Source organism: Leuciscus leuciscus (assembly GCF_965113295.1).
Source record: "Leuciscus leuciscus genome assembly, chromosome: 2".
NCBI classification, from domain to species: Eukaryota; Metazoa; Chordata; class Actinopteri; order Cypriniformes; family Leuciscidae; genus Leuciscus; species Leuciscus leuciscus.
Window position 1 is genome coordinate 5,864,624 of NC_138726.1, and position 21,294 is coordinate 5,885,917.

Here is a 21,294-nt window from a genome sequence, read left to right on the forward strand (position 1 = left end):
TGTCTTTCTGAAATATAAGGAGATTATTTTAAAATAAAGCGTTATGCATTAAAAATGCAGCATAATAAAACAATAACATGGTGCATTTTGATGATTTATTCAGTCTTCATCGTCTGTTGGATGTCCAGCGGGGTGTGTTACCCTGTTCTCAGAACTGCCAAAGAGGGGAAATGCCTATCGATCGATCTGATAAGAGGACAATTTAAAGGCCAGTCGCAGAGCATTGCGCCAAAACAGAGCAATACAAAGGAGATAGAGTGTGCAGTCTTCATATGCAGAACAAGACTATTGCAGATAACTCTTAATAATGCTCCTCTTACTCGTTGTCACTGTGTGTGGAAGCAGCATCGGCGTGGAGAGCCTCCCGTTGCCCGACTCTGGCCCACATCTGGCGAATGACTGGGGAGAAGCGGTCCGGTTCCGACATCTGTACGCGGCCCGACGAGGTTTACATCTGCAGATCCACACAGATGGAGACATTAGCGGATCGCGCACGCAGAGCTCGGACAGTAAGTCACAGCACAGCACATCACTGACGCTTCACCTAGTCGGAGGCTATATGGGTCAACGACAAATGAGGATGTCCGAGATGACAAAGAGGAGAAATCTTTTTAAAAACAATATTTAAAACACGTGCGCTGATTTCTTTAGAAGTATTTATTTATTTATTTTAATTATGTTGATTTCCATCATAAAAAAAACACACCAAAAAAACCCATGCTACATAGTTCGAAATGTCAAGTGGTGCAACCATCACATCCAAAAACACACTTTTTCAATGTAGCCTACACAGTATATTAAATATTAGTTGCACACTGTACAAAAAATATAAAAAAAGTAATGGCAACATGTTATTACATTGCGTTAACTCATCAAAATAAGTTAAGCAATTTAAATTTTTTTATGAGTTATACTAGATTTATACTTTAAACTTTAAACAAAAACATCAAAAATGACTGGAGTTTTAGTCATAGAAAAGGTGTACTCAAGTACTTTCTTTCAATGAATTGCATTTATTATTTTTTTAGGCAAAAAATGTAAATAAAAAAAATAAAATAATAATAATAGTGAATAATTTTCACTAATAGATCCAGACCAAAACTCACGTCACGTCATTTACTCAATATGTCATGCATTATTATATAAAAAAATATGTATTATAATTTTTGCAACACTTTGCATTTTCTGTATTTGATGCAATTTTCTGTAATACATTTTCTGTATTATTCATGTCAAATATCTGTGAGCTGACCAGTAATGTGTAAAATCAGTTTTTCAGCTAAAATATATACATTTTTACTTTTATTGCATTCTATAAAAAAAAATTATATTGTTTCCTAAAGGTTTGGTTGAGATAAGTCCGGTGGACACAGGCATTGTTGCCATTAAAGGAGTTGCAAGCTCCCGATTTCTCTGCATGGACAGAAGAGGGAAACTGTATGGATCGGTAGGTCTGACAATCAGAAGTAATAAAGATGTATAATAAAGTTGTGCATTCTTAAAAAGTAAGCTTCTTTATTTGTATTAACAGTTTAGAATATCTATTGAACAAGCTATTTGAACACTGGTTGGTGGGTTTAGGGGCCGCACACACAGAACCACTGCAACATTTCCAGTTGTTCTTCAATAAACAAGCGCTAGACGGACGCATTTAACCATTGTGCTTTTGCAGCATCTCACGCACGACACGCAAACAAGTTCAGCTTTTAAACTTTCTGTGTGAACCTGCCCTAAGGTTGTTGATTTTGCTTGGTTTTTTGACACGCTTGTGTGTTCTATCGGATACTTTTACAATTTCCTTAACAAAATTGCTTCAGAATGCACGATTTTGATTCCTGACCCCAAGATTACATCCACTATTTCAAAAGCAGTAGAGCTGAGGTAGAATGTGTAGACAGAGGTCAACTGAGGCGACATGTTTTGAGATGATCTCCTTTTAGAACAGTGATGTGCATATCGCAATAATTTTATTCTTAGAGAGTGCAACATTGGCACTCCGCCACCAATCATAATAAAACTACACACATTCGTCAGAGACAGATAACCTTGTTGTGCTAAGGTCACCTCGCGATGTCCTCTATGACTGAGGAAGTGTAGACAAGCCGATTTCGCCACAGACATCTAGTTCTGTTGACATTATGTTCTGGTCATGGGTCATTCCTCCCATCTGATGTTAAAACCCAAGAACATTATAGGGCAGGACCAACAGTGGTGAACACAGTCATCATGCATATAGCCAAACTCCAGTTATGAGTAAATATCTTGGTTATCTGTCCTGAAACTGAAATGTGTAATACGTGCCTAGCCAAAATTATCAGAAATTATAAATTGTGCAAAGTATGGTTTGAGTGCTTGATTTTACTTGATTGACCAGAACATACAAAAAATGATTCTGTCCAAATAGACTGATTTGACTGGTGTCATTGCAGCAACCTTTGCCCATGGCGGGGTATGTTTGCATAGCTAAAACCTCAATGAAAAGAAACAGCAATAACAACCTTGGCCTCTCCATGTGATGCAAACAGCTATCAATAAACCTTAAAACACTCGCAGGGCAGGGCCATGACACATCCATATTGTGATTATATGCAGAAAAAAAGTGCTCGGTTTTCATGTTTTTGCCATTTCTTTTGTTTGCCAGCACACTTACTCTAAGGAGGACTGCTCTTTTCTGGAACGCATCCAGCCAGACGGCTACAACATCTACATCTCGTGCAACTATGGAGTCCTTGTGAATTTGGCTAAGTTGCACAGTAGCGACGGGACTGCAGCGTCCCAGTTTCTGCCCATGGTGAGCACACTTTCTCAGGAACCCACCGAACGCCACTCGGGGGAACAGCGCTCTCCCGTCGGCCCCGGACAGGACCATCAGTTAGGTCTTCACATAGACAGTATGGACCCTTTCGGAAAGTTATCTCAGATTGTCATCCAGAGTCCCAGTTTCAACAAAAGATGAGGAGTGAATAATGACTTGTGGATGTTCGAAAGGGAACGACTCTGAGGTTGAGAAGCAGAATCAGTCCTGTCGTGAACCAGAGCACATGGGCCAGACTTTCAGAAAAAGCTGGAAAGTCCAGGAAAAAGAAAACTGCACACTGCACACTGGACACAGTCACTGGGAAAAATGTAGTGACACAAACAACAAGAAAATCACTCCAAGTGTTAATGGTGCATCACCTGCAGCATGAATTTATTTATTTTTCTAGTTTTGTTTGTTATGACCTTGCTCTCTAATTATTGTTTAAATTTTTTATAGTTAACACATGCACTGTAAAAAAATATTTTATATCTTTTGTATTCTTTTTTATACAGTTATTCTGAAAGATTACATTCTACAATGGTCATATAAGCATGGGTAAGATCTAAATTACTTTGAAATCTAATTGCTTATGCTAAATGTGGTTAAATGGTTGAAGAGTGAAGTGTGAAAATGGACAGAAGGGTAACACTTTATTTTACAGTGTCCTTGTTACATATGTTACGTGCACTTATATATAGTAATAACAGTAAATTATGCATAATTACATGCAACTAACCCTCAACCAAATCCTAATCCTACACAAACCCTATAGTAAGTACATGCAGTTGCTTAATATTACTCAGTACTTAAATATATAATTACACTATAACAATGACACCTTAAAATAAAGTGTAACTGACAGAAGTTTTTAATTCTTAAATATAAGCATTATCTCTTCCTCTTTCATTAGCAAGACTTAAATGTATATTTTTCTTGATACGGTTGAGACTGCATTATATTGCAAGGCAGGGTACTTCCACAAAATACTGATGAATATAGTAAAGATTTGTGGGCCTGAGAAACAGCAGAATATATTCCCACGTGTCCTTGTATGATGCCCTTGAATAACAGTGTACACTTTTCACAGAAAGGTTTTTGTAACGTTGTGGCTCCATCTACTGGCAAAGAAGTGATTTGCATTTTGAGATAATGGTGTTAAAGGGTTATTAGTTCACCATAAAATTTACATTTTGTCATCATTTACTCACCCTCATGTTGTTCCAAACCTGTATGAGTTTCTTTCTTCTGATGAACATAAAAGAAGATGTTTTCAAGAATGTCAGTAACCAAACAGTTTTTGGACCCCATTGACTTCCATAGTATTTTTATGGGACGAACAACTGTTTGGTTACCAGCATTCTTCAAAACATCTTCTTTTATATTACACACAGAAAAGAAACGTATACAGGTTTGAAACAACAAAAGGGTGAGGAAATGATGACAGAATTTTCCTTTTTGGGTGAATCCCTTTAAATGTAATTTAGACAAAAGTGCCTTTTTCAACTACTCAATCTCAAGTCACAAAGAGCCCATGTATGTATAGAGAAGAGAAAGCATGAGAGACGGCCTGCAGAGAAATACCCCGATAAGATATGCAACAGTGATTTCAGTGTAAAGTAGCTAACTCTCCTATCATAACTCTCTGTATACTGTAATGTCAGATTTGGGCCCATTGCTTATCACTAGGCTATGTAGTGCAAGCACACAAACTACATGCATTAATGACTTGAATTGTTTTAGAAGTAAGTGCTTGTATTTTTTTATTGTAGGGTAACCTTTTTTTTTTTTTTTTTTTTTTTCTGTACTGCTAAAATACTTACCAGAACATGTGCTTTTTTTGTTTGTCATGTGATGCCTTTATCTATCTACAAACAAAATAAAAGAAAATGTACATAAATAATTCGCATTTTCCATAATTAATTGTTGTAGACTATAGGAGCAATGCCGGGTTCAGTTTAAAACACTCATCTGAACATGCAAAAATAGATTTTTAAGCCTATACATTTAAGTAAAATATGCTGACGTATTTTATACTCTTGATTGTTTTCAAATATATTTAATGTATGCATGTGCACAGGGCCTAAAATTAACACTCGAATATATGAGAAGATGTCAATTGTTAGTTGGATGGTAATGTTGGATGGCAATGTTGGACGCATGGAACCGTTGGTGGGCCAGTGCTGCATCGTCACAGAAGTTTAAGCCTGGCCTTAAATATACAAGCGCAAGAAGACGCAAAAGTGAACTCAATTCGATACTCACACACTGCAAACATCCTAATAATAACAGCATCCTAATAATCCTGCACTGTGTTGTTAATGTTAACCAAACAACAAAAGAAAAAGAGAAATCGCTCTCTGCTCTTGTCTGAATAACTGTTTAAACTTTAATAAGGCTTATGTTTCATTTAAACAGTGAAGATTAAGCAATGTTATTTTACATTTGATTAGCCTACTTTATTAAATGTCTGCACCCGAAAACTACTGTTAGATCTTTCCTGAAAGCACAGTTTATTTCAGTTGTATCTTTGTTCTGTTGTATTTGTTCGTGCTGTTACTGTTTATTTCTCTTTAATAATGTTTCAAACTAGGCTAGTTTTAGCTGTGGTATCGAAACTGAAATAGAGAATTGTGACTTTTCACTGGTATCAAAAATGTAGCTGTCATATGTTTCATATGTCGGTGAAACATATTAATGGTCGGTAATAAATATATGTCACCGGCCTTTCAAAAAGTTAGTTTTAGGCCCTGATATGCATTATAAGTGGCAGTGCTATGGTTTTGTGACTTAAATACGCTGTACTAATTTTCACAGTGGTGTCAGATATACAGTAGGCCTATGCACTGTCTCATAAATAATACAGTTAAATATGAGACCACATTTGTAGCCTATATCTTCACTAAAATTATGATCCCTCAACAACTGATTTCCTGAGCGAACTAGCATGCTAGCATGTCTCTAAAAACATTAAATTGAAGAACTCCAAATACTAATTAAAACATAAACAGTTAATTTTCATGATAAGACAAGAATACTATTAATTTTAATTTACAACCAATGCGACACCTCACTTTTATTTTTTTATCAAGCATAAACATTATGATAATGAACCTTGGTTTAGTTTCGCTTCCCTTCCAGAAGACGGCGCCGTAGTTCAGTCACATCAGTATCAATATCAGAGCAACTGGAACGAAGAAGAAGAGAGATTCTGTCAGGAAAGACCAGGGAAAGACTTCGGGATAAATAACCAAATCGAAAAAATGGCTTTTGTGTCCAATGGTGATGATTTATTTGACCCCATTGTCATGGCCGATAACAGGTAAAACCAACGATAAACAGAAACAACTGCTGCGTCACGTGATGGTGTCTTCGTTTCTCTCAGTAGTTCAGTGTGTCAGTGAGTTTAGTTCAGTCAGTGACCGTCAATGTAAATGTTTTTAAATGTGTTCAGGCTCATGAATGCTCTCTTGTTTTAGGTTTCATGTTGAAGGTTATCAGGAAGGGTTTGAAGAGGGAACTCGACAGGGAACCATCGAGGGTCGAAACCACGGGCGGCTACACGGAGCCAAACTTAGTGCTGAGGTGAAGGATGGACTAATACACACACATGATGGCATATTCAGTGGCTTTACATTGAAGAAATATCACCTTTAGGACGCTAGCAATAAATCTCTTTACAGGTTTCACATCTTTTCAGTATTCATATTGACTGACTCTTCTGGAAAAGCAGTGTCAGGGTTTTTCTCTTGTGTTTTTATTACAATGGCCTTTGAACAGGCAGTTGACATCAGTGACTGACAGCAGTGATTCATCTAAAACTGTTTACATCATTTATATAGTTGTTATTATTATAGATTTTAATTTCCTTTCCCTCTTTTCTTATTTCATATTATTATTATTATTCATGGACTTTATTGAGAAACATCAAAAATATCTAAAAATATCAGATTTTTTAAAGAAATAAGTCTGTTGAGCTCACCAAGGCTGCATTTATTTGATGACAAATACAGTTAAAATTGTATAATTAATATATTTTAAAATGTAATTTATTTATGAATTTTCAGCACCATTACTCCAGTCTTTATGATCCTTCAGAAATCATTCTAATATGCTCATTTGATGCTCAAGAAACATTTCTGATTATTATCAATGCTGAACACTGTATTTTTGCTGAACAATATTTTTGACCGTGATAGACTACAATTAAAAAGTTTAGGGTAAGTACAATTAAAAATAAATAAATAACTTTTATTCAATAAGGATGCATTAAATAAATAAGACCAAATGTGACAGTAGAGCAATTTATAATGGTACAAATGGTTTGTATTTCAAATTCCTTTGAAATGTTTATTCATCAAAGAATCCTGAAAAAAACAAACATGTTTCCACTAAAATATTAAGCAATAAGAACAGTTTTTAATAGATAACTGATCATAATATAACAGCCCTTATTAATAATCAATAACCAATAATAATTGAGCAGCAAATCAGCATATTAGACTGATTTCTGAAGGATCAAATTTTGACACTGAAGAAAGTTATTTTAAATTGTAATAATATTTCATAATATTACTGTATTGAATCATCAAATAAATGCAGCCTTGGTGTGTAGAAGAAAATCTTAATTATTCCAAACTTTTGACTGTTACTGTCTATTGAATTAAAAGTGTGTGCAGAACATGGAACAAATACAGTTTTATTTATCACATTTTTATGCAAACTTTAATAAACTTTTGTTACTGTGAAAAGGTAAATGCATTAAATGTCCTATTTTTCCAGGTGTCTTTTTATAATGGATTTGCTCTTGCATGGAAATGTCTCCTTGAAAATAACAGTGATGTTAAAGCAAGGTATGTTCTGAGGCCCATAACAAAGGAAACGAAACAAATGATTCATCTGCCTGCTAACTTCCAGAGTTTCTCCTAGAAAAAGGCTGAAAGCCATGGAGTCTTTGATCGGAGTGATCCAGAACTTCCCATACGAAGACCCTCAGTATGAGAAACTTCAAGAGGACATGGAAAGAGTGCGTGCCAAATTTAGACAGGTAATCTCTTTCACCATATCGCACTTTCTTTTTGTTTCTCAAAGTACGAATATATATATATACAGTACAGGCCAAAAGTTTGGACACATTACTATGTTTTATGTTTTTGAAAGAAGTCTGCTCATCAAGCCTGCATTTATTTGATAAAAAAAAAAAGACAGAAAAAAATGTAATATTGTGATATATTATTACAATTTCAGGGTTTTTCCTGGCTCAAAATGAGGCGGAGGTGGTAAAATCCTAATAATGTATACTAATAATAAGCTAATTAAATTTGTATTTTTCGTAGATCATCATATAGCCTAATGTGTTTCCCACATTATTTTAGTGGGTTGAGCCTGGTACCTCTAGGGGGGTCCGGGGGCATGCCCCCCCGGAAGAAAATTTTTGTACATTTTAAAGATAAATTCATTAATCTGGTGCACTTTGAGTCACCTGAATCCACTGTTAAAAATAAATAATCAACCCGCAAACCGCCCATATTCTTTGATTTAGATATCTGCATCTGATCATCACATTACAATTATTCAAATTCTCAGTGTTAAGCATGATAATATGGTAACATATCACACTGGAGTTGGCTGATTAAAAATGAACATTTAGGCTATTTAAAATAAAAGTTCTTCTTTTGGCAAAATTACATTTCCTTAATAGCCTAAACAGAGGCTTTACTCCCTTCAAACTTAAATTGTCAATGTTTCATTACATCACTGTTTAAAACACTCAGAATAATTTTTTATACCTTTATAAAGGGCATTTTTTCCATAATTTCATTAAATGCATGCTCCATCTTTCATTTCAAATTCTTAAATTTGATCAATATTCAATTAAAATAATAAGACACTAGGCTGTTACCAATCAAATTAAATAATTTACATTGAAAAATTATAACTGTATTAAATGAGATTATTTTAAATATTTTTGAATATACAATAAGGAATGTTGAAAAGAATGATACTTTGAAAGTAAACCGCCAGTAGATGGCGGCAGGCGACCGTCTTAATGAGCGAGTCATTGAGTCATTCATTCAAACGATTCATTCAAACGGCTGATTTATTCAGAATGAGGCAGTTTATGAATAGGTAATTGAATCTTTGACTCAATCGATTCGTTCGAAACGCTGAATCATTCAGTAATGGAACACGGCTGAGTGCAGTTGCTCTGAGATGCGCGATGATTCTGCTGTGATCTTTGTTTGGAACTATTTTCACTGCTGAAACAGAACAAAAACAGTCATTGCATCTAAAATGTAAGTGACTTAATTTTAACTATTTGTTTATTGAACTGTTATGAAATCAGTCTCGGTTTCAATCTTGATTGGCATTCAGGAAAACAACTCTCTGGTCGTGTGTAGCCTAGGCTATATATTGTATAATATGTTATAAATAATTGTGCGAGCCTCAACAGCGCAACTTTGTTACCGTCAGTACATTAGGTAGGCCTATATTATTATCAGCTATAGGCTCTCAATCACCACTTACAATAAATTAAACAAAACAGAATAATCCTCACGTATTCGGTGATTCCCTAGTTATTTTTTATTTTTATATAAAAAATTATTTTAATCAGGGCATTTGTCCGGATGGGTTACAATTCTCTCTCACTTTTCCCTTCAAAAAACAAAAAACAAAAAAAAAAACACACGTGTCCCGGACAAGCGTTATTGTCGGGTCCTGATATGTTTTCCTTGATTGGTTTTCCCTGAAGAGAATTACGTTGTTGAAAACGAAAGTAAAAGTGTGAAGCACGTTCATTGCGTTTTACTGTGATGAGAGTTCCGTTTCTTTATTAAACTCAACTCAGTATAATGATTCATCTGTCATCCACCCTCGATTAATTGGAATGGAATGTTTTTATTACTTGGCCCGCCCGACCCGCGGATTATCCGCGATCCGCACAGCCTTGTTTGAGAATGGACACAAACCGCAACAGAACCGTCGTCACGGTGGAAAAAGTGTATCTGACCATGTGACTGTCTGTCCGAGTTTTGTCGAGAGCCGGAGGCGGCACGAAATTTGTCGGAGGCGGCCGCCTCATAATTCTCTATGCAGGAAAAACCCTGAATTTAAAATAATTGGTTTTCAATTTATTATACTTTAAATTATCATTTATTTCTGTGATGCAAAGCTGAATTTTCAGGATCATTACTCCACTCGATCACATGATCCTTTAGAAATCATTCTAATATGATGATTCATTATCAAAGTTGGAAACAGTTCTGCTGCTTAATATTTTTTCATAACCTGTGATACTTTTCTTTTTTTTTTTTGATGAATAATTTTTTTTTTAAAAAGTAAAAATTTTTAAAAAGAAGCAAATGTTTTAAAAATAGAAATCTTTTGTAACAACAAAAGTCAGTAATTTGGGGTCAGTAATTTTTTTCTTTCTTTTTTGAAATAAATCAATACTTTTATTCAGCAAGGATGTGTTAAATTGATAAAAAAAGATTTATATTATTAGAAAATATTTTTTTATTTAGAATAAATGCAGTTCTTTTTAACCTTTTATTCATCAAATATATTAGGCAGCAGAACTGTCCAACACTCATAATAAATCAGAATATTAGAATGATTTCTAAAGGATCATGTGATAGACTGGATGCCACATGTGACACTGAAGACTGGAGTAATGATCCTGAAAATTCAGCTTTGCATCACAGAAATAAATGATAATTTAAAGTATAATAAATTGAAAACCAATTATTTTAAATAGTAATAATATATCACAACATATAAAAAAAAATCTGTATTTTTGGTCAAATAAATGCAGGCAGAAGAAACTTCTTTCAAAAACATTAAAAATAGTAATGTGTCCAAACTTTTGGCCTGTACTGTATATATAATATTTTTTTTTACATTGTATTCATTAAAATGACATCTACCTAACACATCTCACCTCTACAGGTGTGCTCTTTACTGAACGTGTCAACAGACTTTAGAGAATATGTGCGTGGATCAACAGGAATGTCTTTCTGAGACTCCAGGAGTCTTCCAGCAGTCGATGCAAACTCATGATGCTCATCTGCAGACGCCGGCGCTCGAGATGAGGCAGTTTTTGGTGTTCACATGCAGTGTGTACAGGTGTGGGCCGTCATCACTCTCACTGGAGTCGTACGGCAGTTCTTAATACAACACTCAGTGGTCGAGTTTGAGTGGTATTCTTAGGAGTTTGGTGGTTTTAAAGTGAGATAAAAAGGGTGAAATAGCAATGACAGTCAATCTCGTATACAAGACAAACCAAAGTCACTGTCTTTATAAGAATATTCCACCTTGCAAAATTATTTTTAATATTTTTTTTAACTCTTCCACTGGAAGAATGACTTTAATCTGTATACAACGGTGTATTTCTGCATCTTTAATGGACAGTGCTGTTCAAAGAACTCCATCTTGTGGTGAAATTGGAGAACTGTTCTTGCAGTGATGTGGCTCCGCCTGCTGGTGAACTGCAAGTACAGTAGGATTGTCACTTTTGAATTAGAATAATAAATGGATAAATGTAGCACAGACAGTTTTTGATGGAGATGCTGTACAAGTTTTGACATAAAAGGCTTACTATTAGGGAACAATTATTAGGAACAATTATTTTTATCTTTAAAGGAAATGTTTTTTTTTTGTATAATTGTGTTAAAGCCACACCGCGGAACTTTTGCGGGCGCTAGGGGCGCTAGACCTGTAACTTTCACGTCTAGCGCCCCTAGAGGCCACAAGCGCCGCAGCACTGTCGCAAAAGTCTGCTCCATGAGTATATCAGAGCCTATGGTCACGTGATGGCCGTAAAGCGATACGTTCTCCAGGTCACATGACCTGGCCAACGACGGTCCGTCTTCTCCAAACTTACATAGGCGGTATTTCAAGAGGGCAGCCCCGCTCGGAGCATTAATAGTGTCAAACGCTGTATATTGGCCTGAGGAATCATTTAAAATAACTTGTATGCGTCAACTCTTTAGGTCACAAAGTCCACGGTGTGGCTTTAAATGATTTTGAATGGAAAGACAATTAAGTAATAAAGTCTTTATTTCAATATAAAAATTAATGATCCACATTTGTTACTTATTTGGTTGTATAGCTGTCTAAATATGATCCTTCTTATATTTTATTGATAATAATATGTTTTACAAATAATTATTACTGTTATCAATACTTGTTAATGTTACATGTTGTTGGTCCTTTATTAGTTACACTTTTCTGACCTATTTTATTAGGTCTCCTTTAGACATTTTAATATATATTTTTGAAGGTCATATAATTAAGAGCTGCTGGATTAGAGTGATTTAATATTACACACACATCTGCTGTTTGCAGAAATCTTAGTCACACCAAGGACAATAACTAAAACGATAAAGATACAGTTTTAAAGTCCCCCTGTAGTCAATAATTTTATCTCTGAAACTAATCTTTGATCACAAAAATGACATTAAAAAAAAAAAATTCCTTGGAAAAAAATTTCTTCATGCCTTAAAATATCTTGAATGTAACTCGACACCCTTGCCTCATTTAGTATACGCGGTTCTATGAATATGCAAATGAGCCCCGCCTCCACTCACTCACTCAGCTCAGAGATCCACTGGTTGACGATCACACGTTGATCTGATTGGTTACAAGGTAGTTTGTGACGTCAAAAACACCAGAGATTTCAAAGCGTGTTTTTGAGACTGTCTTTGATTCACTGCAGTTTTAAGGAGGAAATACTCAGCAATGCTGTCGACTTATGAATTTACACATAAACCACATTAAAAACACCACATAGACATATAAACAACATTAAAAACTTGATTTTCACCACAGAGGGATTTTAGAAGTCATTCTAAAAAGATTGACAGCCAATCAGAATCCACTTACAGTAAACAGAACGATAGTTATCATTATAGTTATCGTTCTTGGTGTGAACGGGCCTGGGTGAACTAACCCTTTAAAACAGCCCTGAATCCTCAGAGATTCCTCAGTGCTGTTTCAGGGGTGGTCAGCAGATAGTTTTCCTCCCCTCTCCTGGGCCCAGAACGGGGACAGTTGCTGTGGCCGTAACAATGCAGTAGTGGGGCCCGTGCGAGAGGCCAGGGGGCTGCGCGACGCTCTCTGGTTTTGTTCTGCTTTCCTCACACTTGAAGCCTGAGGTGCAGATCAGAATTCAGGCAGACAGGAGTTGGCAGCGTATTAGAGGGTGTTTCTGGAGATGGCAGCTGGTCTACGCCGTGGGCAGCAGCAGGTAAACACCAGGCTCCTTCTGAGCCCTGACAGATAAAACCCTGCTCTTCCCTGAAGACCTGCTGCTACATCAGTCGTCTTCTGCTGTTTGGAGTCATACGAGGTTTGGTTTAGACATTAACTGGAAGCCAGAACTACACATATTATAAAGTGACCTCAAGAAGTACTGGACACTGAATATCATTGCATTAGAAAATAACATCAAACCAAGTGTCCTGTGAGCCACTTTTGCTTTAAAGTCACCATGAAATGAGTATGCATAATTCCTCGTAATCTTCAGTCAAAATAACTTTCAGCAAAATCTCTTCTCTGATGGCGTGTTTACTGGAGTGAGGGCGGGGCAACCTGTCACTCACATGAGATCAACCAATAGCAAAACACAACCATCCAATCAACTCCCAGTTGACAAAATCAAGCCCCGCCCCCAATATTTGTTCTTGTACGAGAAGCTGTTTCACTAGTAATAGTTCAATAGTAAAAAAAGACTATCGCAACATCCGTTTAATGCAAAACAAGTGGGTGATTTTAGTTGATATTCAGTATGAAGTCAGTTCTCAAGTTCACTCATAGTTCATCTTCACACTAACCATGAGTGTGTTCCACTGCTGTTTCACAACCACAAAGTGTCACAATATCTATTGTTGCATCATCCACATCTTTATCACCCTTCTTGAGAAATGTTTCGCTTGAAAATGTGCGTGTTCTGTCCTTCTTTTCTTGGTTTGATCTTTTGGTATCCAATATAATGATTTAAAGGGAAAATTCACCCAAAAATGAAAATTATCCCATAGACTCAACCTCAAGCCATCCTAGGTGTATATAACTTTCTTCTCTCAGCCAAACACAATCTGAGTTATATTAAAAAATATCCTGGCTCCTGGCTGTAATGGAAGTCAATGTTAGATTTCGAAGCCCCAAAAAAGTGCATCCATCCATCATAAAAGTGATCCATAAGCCTCCAGGGGGTTAATAAAGGCCTTCTGAAGCGAAGCCATGGGTTTTGTAAGGGAAATATCCATATTTATAACTTCATAAAGAGTGACCTCTTTCCACAAACTTTTGGAGCCACTATCCACTTAATTTTGAAACGCTGATATAAGCTATTTTAGATGTAAATAACATTAAACAGTAAGTGCAGTAAACGGTTAAACTATTTGCGCTACAAACCAATGTGTTTATAATTATGACAATGCATTCAAATAATATAAGAAATACCAGTTTGCAATATCAAGCAGCATAACAAGCTATTTTGCACTGCTAAACATAACTGTAAGCGAATGACACCGGAAGCCTCACACATTTAATATGCACTTGCTTGTACATTAAAAATAACGGGGAATATATGTTTAAGAAATAGTCATCCATAAAATGATAATTCTGTCATCATTTACTCATCCTCTATCATTCCAAACCTTATTATGAACGAGTGTGTTTTGGGATTGAAATGACACTGATGCCACTGGCTTTCTTTGTATGTAGGTAATATTGTTTTCTTCTGCTGAAGAAAGAGTCACACAGGTTTGGAACGACGCGAGGGTGAATAAACAATGACAGGCAGGGAACTCGCCCTTTAACATTCTGTTTATTCTGCTCAAATGTTATGATCTTTATGTAGTGGCTGTAGTGTCAGGTGTCTCTATCATTTGTCATGTTTCTCAGATATTGTGTGTGTGTGAGCGAGGGAGAGACTAATTCCAAATGCAGAACAGAAGAACATGAACTTGGGGGGTGTAAGACAGAGGGCTGAGTCTGTGAAAGAGAGTTAGAGGAGCAATGTTTCTTTGGTTTCCTTTCAGTTGTGGAACAGAGTGGATGGGGCCGGCGAAAGGGAGGGAGGCCGAGAAAATGAAGCAGGACGCTGGAAGGTTTCAGAAAATGTTCAGGAATTTCAGGAGCAGGTGGCGAGTGGTGACATGAAAGGAGGACGTGACAAATGCAACCGACGGGCACTTGAAAAAAAAAGGCCCCAAGTTGAATGGTGGCATAGTATCTCCCTTTTTTGCCTTGGTGCCTCATACCCCCCACTCTTTCCCTCACACACACACACACACAAGCTCCAATCTCAGCATTGAGCTGCTCGCTTCCTCACATGGTTCATGATGTGGATGATAAATGCGCAATTCCTATTCACAGCACAGACAAGAAAGGTTCAGCCACTTCACTCAGATGAAGGGGTGGGTGGGGGGGCGGCATGTGGCCACGAGGGAGGCTGGTCGAGTTTTGGCTAGTCGTCATATACTGTACACGCTAATATAACATTTCACTTCTGATGTAATGATCTCAATGAGCGCTGACAACATGAATCTTCATGGTCGTTTAACGCTGATCAGAGTCGCTGTAGACCTGAACATGATCATTTGTGTCTTGAAAATGAATGGAGTTTTAAAAAATATCTTTGACTCTAATGAGAGATTTGTAAAAATTTGTAGAACTTCATTCTATCTGTTTCACCTGGAAGTATCTATCGGTAAAAAATCACCAGAATAAAGCAAATGGCAAAACAAGGCCCATACCTCAAGACCATAATAGTGCCTACATTGGCCCCACCAACACAATCTCTCAGCAATTCGTAACTATTTTACGTTTTGCTTAATTGGTGGCTAATCTCAAATCTAATTCAAATCTGAAACCTGCAAACACTACAACATTTGAAAATCATGGCGCATCACACACTACAAGATATTCTTAAGATTATCATGCCAGATTTAGCACCTCACGTGATCTCACTAAATCATCCAATTTAAAATGCGGCCCCGATGCCGACGTGTCCGCAAGATTTGATCTGTAAATGCCTCACTGTGACAGAAATGAGCGGTGTGCTTCGGATCAAAGTTGCAAGTAGACTTTTGATGCATTAAGGTGAAGCAGAATTTATAGTGTCCCCAAAAAGTATGAATGTCACTGCATCCCATAAAATATTAAACCAGATCCGGCATTAGGAAACAAATTAATCTATAGATCTTGTCAGTTATGATGTCGTCTTAGGCGAGTTTTGCAGCTTATCCATGAAGATCACAAAACTCTTATCAATAAAGGTTTTTGCAGTGATGCCAGAAGAACCAGTTTGGTTCCCCAAAGAACCTTTCAGTCAACAGATTTTTTATTTTTTATTTTTTATTTTTCTTAGTAGAAAGATTTTTAAGCAGCTTTTAATAACCTAAAGAAACTTTATCCACTATAAAGAAACTTGTGGAATGCAAAGGTTACATGGATATTAAAGGTTCTTTGTGGAACCATCAATGTCAATAAAGAAGAGGAGGAGATATATAAGATATATACAGAAGATTAGATGGATGGATGGATGGATGGATGGATGGATGAATAGATAGATAGATGAACAAATCTTCGGTTACTCTTCTTGGACATATGAGTGAACTTGAGGAGAGGGAATTCAAAATAGCCTAAGCTTTTACCTCACTAAAAGATTGTAAGAGTAGTAGCCAGTACTTAGTTCTGAATTCAGCCAACCTAGCAGGTTTTAGTAATCCTAAAGACCCAGATTAACTGGTTCAGGTGTTTAATTATAGGGTTGCAGTGAAACTACGCAGATCCAGATCCACTAAAATCACCTTGACACTAGTTGGTTATGGTACTGACAAGATCTATAGATTAATTTGTTTCCTGATGCCAGATCTGGTTTAATATTTTATGGGATGCAGTGACATTCATACTTTTTGGGGACACTATAAATTCTGCTTCACCTTAATGCATCAAAAGTCTACTTGCAGCTTTGATCCGAAGCACACCGCTCATTTCTGTCACAGTGAGGCGTTTGTTAGGATGGGATAATATTTAGCCGAGATACAACTATTTGAAAATCTGGAATCTGAGGGTGCAAAAAAATCTAAACAATAGAAAATCTCCTTTAAAGTTGTCCATTTATGTTGGCGATTGTGCTTCATTCACTCACAATAAATAAATGTTTTATATATTTACGGTAGGAAATTTACACAATATCTTCATGGAACATGATCTTTACTTAATATCCTAATGATTTTTAGCATAAAAGAAAAATGTGTAATTTTGACCCATTCAATTCATGGGTTTCATCCAGTCCCTTTCCACAGGTGTATAAAATCAAGCACCTAGATTATGAATGCAGACTGCATTGTGCTTGATTAATACACCTGTGGAAAGGGACCGGATGAAATCCATGAATGTATTGTTGGCGATTGCCACAAATATACCCGTGCGACTTATGACTGGTTTTGTGATCCAGGGTCACATATGGTCTTGAGGTTTAATGCCGTCCCTGTATCTGAATTAGTATGGACATGCACCCATGGACAAACCCACGTAGATATACCTCAATACCATATCTACCTAGCTTCTCAGATCTTTAGCTAATGTTCTGGCAAGGCTCTCTCAAAGTTATGAACAAACGTTCTTCCAATAGCGTTAATATTGTTCGTTCAAAGTTATCTGGTCTTTTAAAATGTTATGAAAACGTTATCGCGAACAGTTTTTCTGAAATGTTTTAATTGGACGTTCCTCTACCATTTGTTCAGAGAAACACTCAAAACTTACATTTCCATAATGTTAACAAAACGGAATGTTTCATTAACGGTCGTATATAACCAACAAAATACTTTTTATTTTATTTTTAAAAACTGAAAACTGAATGTTTTGAACATTCGGAAATAACATTTTTATAACTTTTCATAACAGAACGTTCTTAAGGCGGGGACACACCAAGCCGACGGTCCGCCATCGGGCAATATTGGGCCGTTTTCGAGCGTTGGTCGGCTTTGTTTTTTCAGCATGTTCCGCAAAGTTGGCTCTAGTCTGAACTTTTTTGGGCCGATTCAGCATCGGATTGGCTGTTCAGTTTAGAGTCGGTGCACGAGAATAAGCGCGAAACTGATGAAAGCGAGCAAAGAAGACAAGATGGTACAGACAGAAGGCTGTTATAATTTTAGATTGGATGATTGATATTCAAAATGGTATGCAAGCACTGCTTTGTTTACGGCTTGTATATCTGCAGTCCTAATTTCAGTTTCTGTTTTTGAATGACGAAAATAGACTATTGATGATACCTGCTGATATAGTTGTTTCCTTACAAGCAGACACATGCCTTTAGTCCCTTTGGTGTGTTCAAGCGCAGCTTTTTGGCCGAGACACAGCTGACGAGAGGAGACAACACTTGTCAGCTTTCGTCGCCGCTAGTTCTTTGTCCTGGGCTATTGAACTTTTTTTTTTTTTGTTAGCTGAGTACATTGGCCCCACCATGAAAAAATTGGCTGGGAGACTACATGCACTTTTCACACGTGAACAGAGTTTAGTTTTTGCATGCAGCCACAATGTCAGATCTTGGAAAGGCAAACCTTCGAAAGGTAGCACTTTAGCCTTTTGGAACAGTGTGTATGAGGGGAGCAATGTGGCTCCTTCATCTGAAACCGCAGACACTGAGATGCCAAAAGCCGAAGACACAGTATTATCTCAGACCTAAGTCAGTAGCGTATGTGCGTGAAATAGTCCGAGTTCTTTCTTTCTTGCAGTCTCCTCACTGATGTCTGCAGTGTGTTTCGAAACACAACATCAAAGACTGTCTGTCGGGGATGCCAGATAATACTTTGACAATAAAAGAAGGGTTTCACCTGCTTGACACATGAGAGAACAGCGTTTATTTACTCAACAGACCAATCCTTTCTCGCCTCAGCAAGGTTCAACATTCACTTCCTCTAAAATGTTGTTCATTTCTGAATCTGCTTGAGCTGTGCACATCAAACATATCTTCAATTTCCTGGTTAATTAATATTTAGTAAATCAAGAGCATCCTGTTTCCAGCTGCTCATCTTTGAAGACTCAAAGACGGCCTGACAATCTTTTTCATACTATGCAATTGCTGATATATTTAATATCTTAAACATTTAGTTTTACGGGTGAATTGAGAGAAATTGGGCCCTATTCCCAGCAAACAAAAATATGTTCTGAGAACGTTTTGCTAATGTTGCCATTCCGTTATTTCTGAATGTTCGCAGAATGGATAAAACATCCAGTTTTTTTCTTGGTTATGTTAATGTTAAGGGGACATTCCATTTTGCAATTATGGGAATGTTACATTTAAATGTTCTCTAAACATTCCGAAACAAGCAGTAACATTTAAAAATGTTCCATGAACGATGTATGAATAATGTTTTCGTGCAAACGTTTTGAGAACATTTTTAAAGACCAGACAACTTTGAATGAATGTTTTCTTAACGTTACAGGAATAACGTTTGTTCATAACCTTGCCAAAACGTTAATGATGGGTTAATATTTAGCATTTCTTAAGAAGGTGCTTGTTGAAAGACATTTTGGTTACACTTTATTTTAAGGTGTCATTTGTTACAATGTAATTATACTGTACATTTACGTACGATAACACTTTATTTTACAGTGTCCTTGTTACATATGTTACATGTACTTACCATAGTAATAACAGTAAATTATGCATAATTACATGCAACTAACCCTCAACCAAATCCTAATCCTACCCTAACCCTATAGTAAGTACATGTAGTTGCTTCATATTACTCAGTACACTCAAAAAAATGCTGGGTTGTTTCTGTAAACAAATTGTTGGGTTGATTGTGCTGGGTCAAAAAGTTGGGTTGTTTGGGGTACTGTAAACACATTATTGGGTTGCTCATGCTGGGTCAAATGAGTTGTAAGGGGGTCATTCACAAATAAACCGCTGGTTGGGTTATTTTGACCCAGCAACTGGTTATTTTTTCATTCTTTGCGGAACTTTCTGGATTCTTCACTTCTGACTTGAGGAGCACGCCACTCGGAGCAGGCAGCTGTTTTATGGTAAGTTAATATGAATGTTTACCTATATTTTTAATAAGTTGTGGTGGTAGCAGCAAGCTAATTTCACTGTTCAACATACAGTCTTTGATATGGAAGTGTGAGGGGTAACTTATTTATTCTGTGAAACATTAATTAGCCACAGCTAGCCGGTTAGAATTTTTGACAAAATCAAATGCCGCATCGTTCAATCCTTAGTTGAAATTAAACCAGCTATATCAGCAGCCTTTTTGAAATATGCAGTTTAAATTCTAAATTCATCATGTAATTATCGTAGGCCTATTCATTGTGGACGTTGCATATTTAAAAGTGAGAAAAGCGTTTTGTATGAAATCCATACGCGCAGTTTCCCTCACAGGGCTCGTATGTAAAATCAGCGGGAAATGAGTCTCTCTCGTAGGCTAGCTAGTGAGTTGTGAGTGAAAAGTCTGCTGGCGTAGTTTTAGAAATACTCGTCAGAAGAAGTGACTGAGGTAAGTTCCAGCACAGTCTGCGTGTGTCTTCTGTACTGTCTCGAACCATCGTTTCTGCCAAAAAAAACCCCAAGGTTTTCAAGAGCTTGATAGGCCTATAGCCTAGTTTTTTTTTAGTAAATGTATGACTTGCAATCTTTATAAACAGCGACTGAGGACAGGAGAAATAAATGGACAGGCGCCAGTTTTGAGAAGAAAAGTAAACCCGTTTAGTTGAACGAATGATCGTCAATATTTAAAACTTAAAAAATGTAAACTTACATGATAGCCTACCCTACCACCATGCATGTCATCTTTCATTTTATTGTGTGCAAGTTAACATCTAAACGAGGCGATCATCAGCGCTGCCAGTCAGGAGATTAACGAGCAGCTTTGGGGGTTTGTGAGTTTTAATGTTAAAGACACTATCAACATTACAGTAATATTTTACTTTTAATAAAATAATGTTTTATTTTAATGCCTTAATGTTGATCATATTTGTCCAAATTACTCTTATACTTTTATTACTATTACTATAATTCAGTTTGCAAATACTGAATAAACATTTTGTTTGTTTTTCACATTTGGTCATTTGGTAATGTTTGCAATAATTTTAATTGCATATTCAATAATAAATTGATACTTCCACAAAAAAAGCTTAACTTGCATGTCAGTTTTATTACAACACTCTTAAGTGATTGTCTGGGAAGCAGACACACTCTGTCAGTTTAAATCTAGACTAAAACGCATCTCTTTTACCTGGCATTCATATAGAACATTATACATTTCTATTATTCAAATCAGTTAAATGATTATTAGGCTGCATAGGTCAGCCGGAACCAGGGACACTTTCCTATAACACCTGATGTACTCATTATTTAATAAGAAGAATGGCATGTATGCTAATGTTTGTCTTTCTGTTCATTCTAAAGTTGACTGAAGTCAGCCGGATCCAGGCCATATCCAGATCAGAAGGTGGGCCTGCGCCTGGACCCATCCATGACGCAT

General features: G+C 36.5%; 2 protein-coding genes across 3 annotated transcripts; both read left to right on the forward strand.

Moving 5' to 3' along the window:
• Positions 1-242: 242 nt before the first annotated feature.
• Positions 243-4,694, forward strand: fgf19 (fibroblast growth factor 19). The gene is made up of 3 exons (XM_082161057.1): positions 243-509; positions 1,344-1,447; positions 2,642-4,694. Exons 1-3 carry the CDS (start codon positions 308-310, stop codon positions 2,954-2,956), a joined length of 621 nt encoding a protein of 206 aa, XP_082017183.1. The 5' UTR covers positions 243-307; the 3' UTR covers positions 2,957-4,694.
• Positions 4,695-5,961: 1,267 nt separating this feature from the next.
• lto1 (LTO1 maturation factor of ABCE1) lies at positions 5,962-11,836 on the forward strand. 2 transcript variants are annotated; one of them, XM_082161065.1, is made up of 5 exons: positions 5,964-6,119; positions 6,277-6,382; positions 7,580-7,650; positions 7,727-7,844; positions 10,748-11,835. In XM_082161065.1, exons 1-5 carry the CDS (start codon positions 6,061-6,063, stop codon positions 10,817-10,819), a joined length of 426 nt encoding a protein of 141 aa, XP_082017191.1. In that variant the 5' UTR covers positions 5,964-6,060; the 3' UTR covers positions 10,820-11,835. The 2 variants fall into 2 exon arrangements, with proteins under 2 accessions (XP_082017192.1, XP_082017191.1); XM_082161066.1 differs by lacking the exon at positions 7,580-7,650 and having other exon boundaries at positions 5,962-6,119; positions 7,715-7,844; positions 10,748-11,836.
• Positions 11,837-21,294: the final 9,458 nt, after the last annotated feature.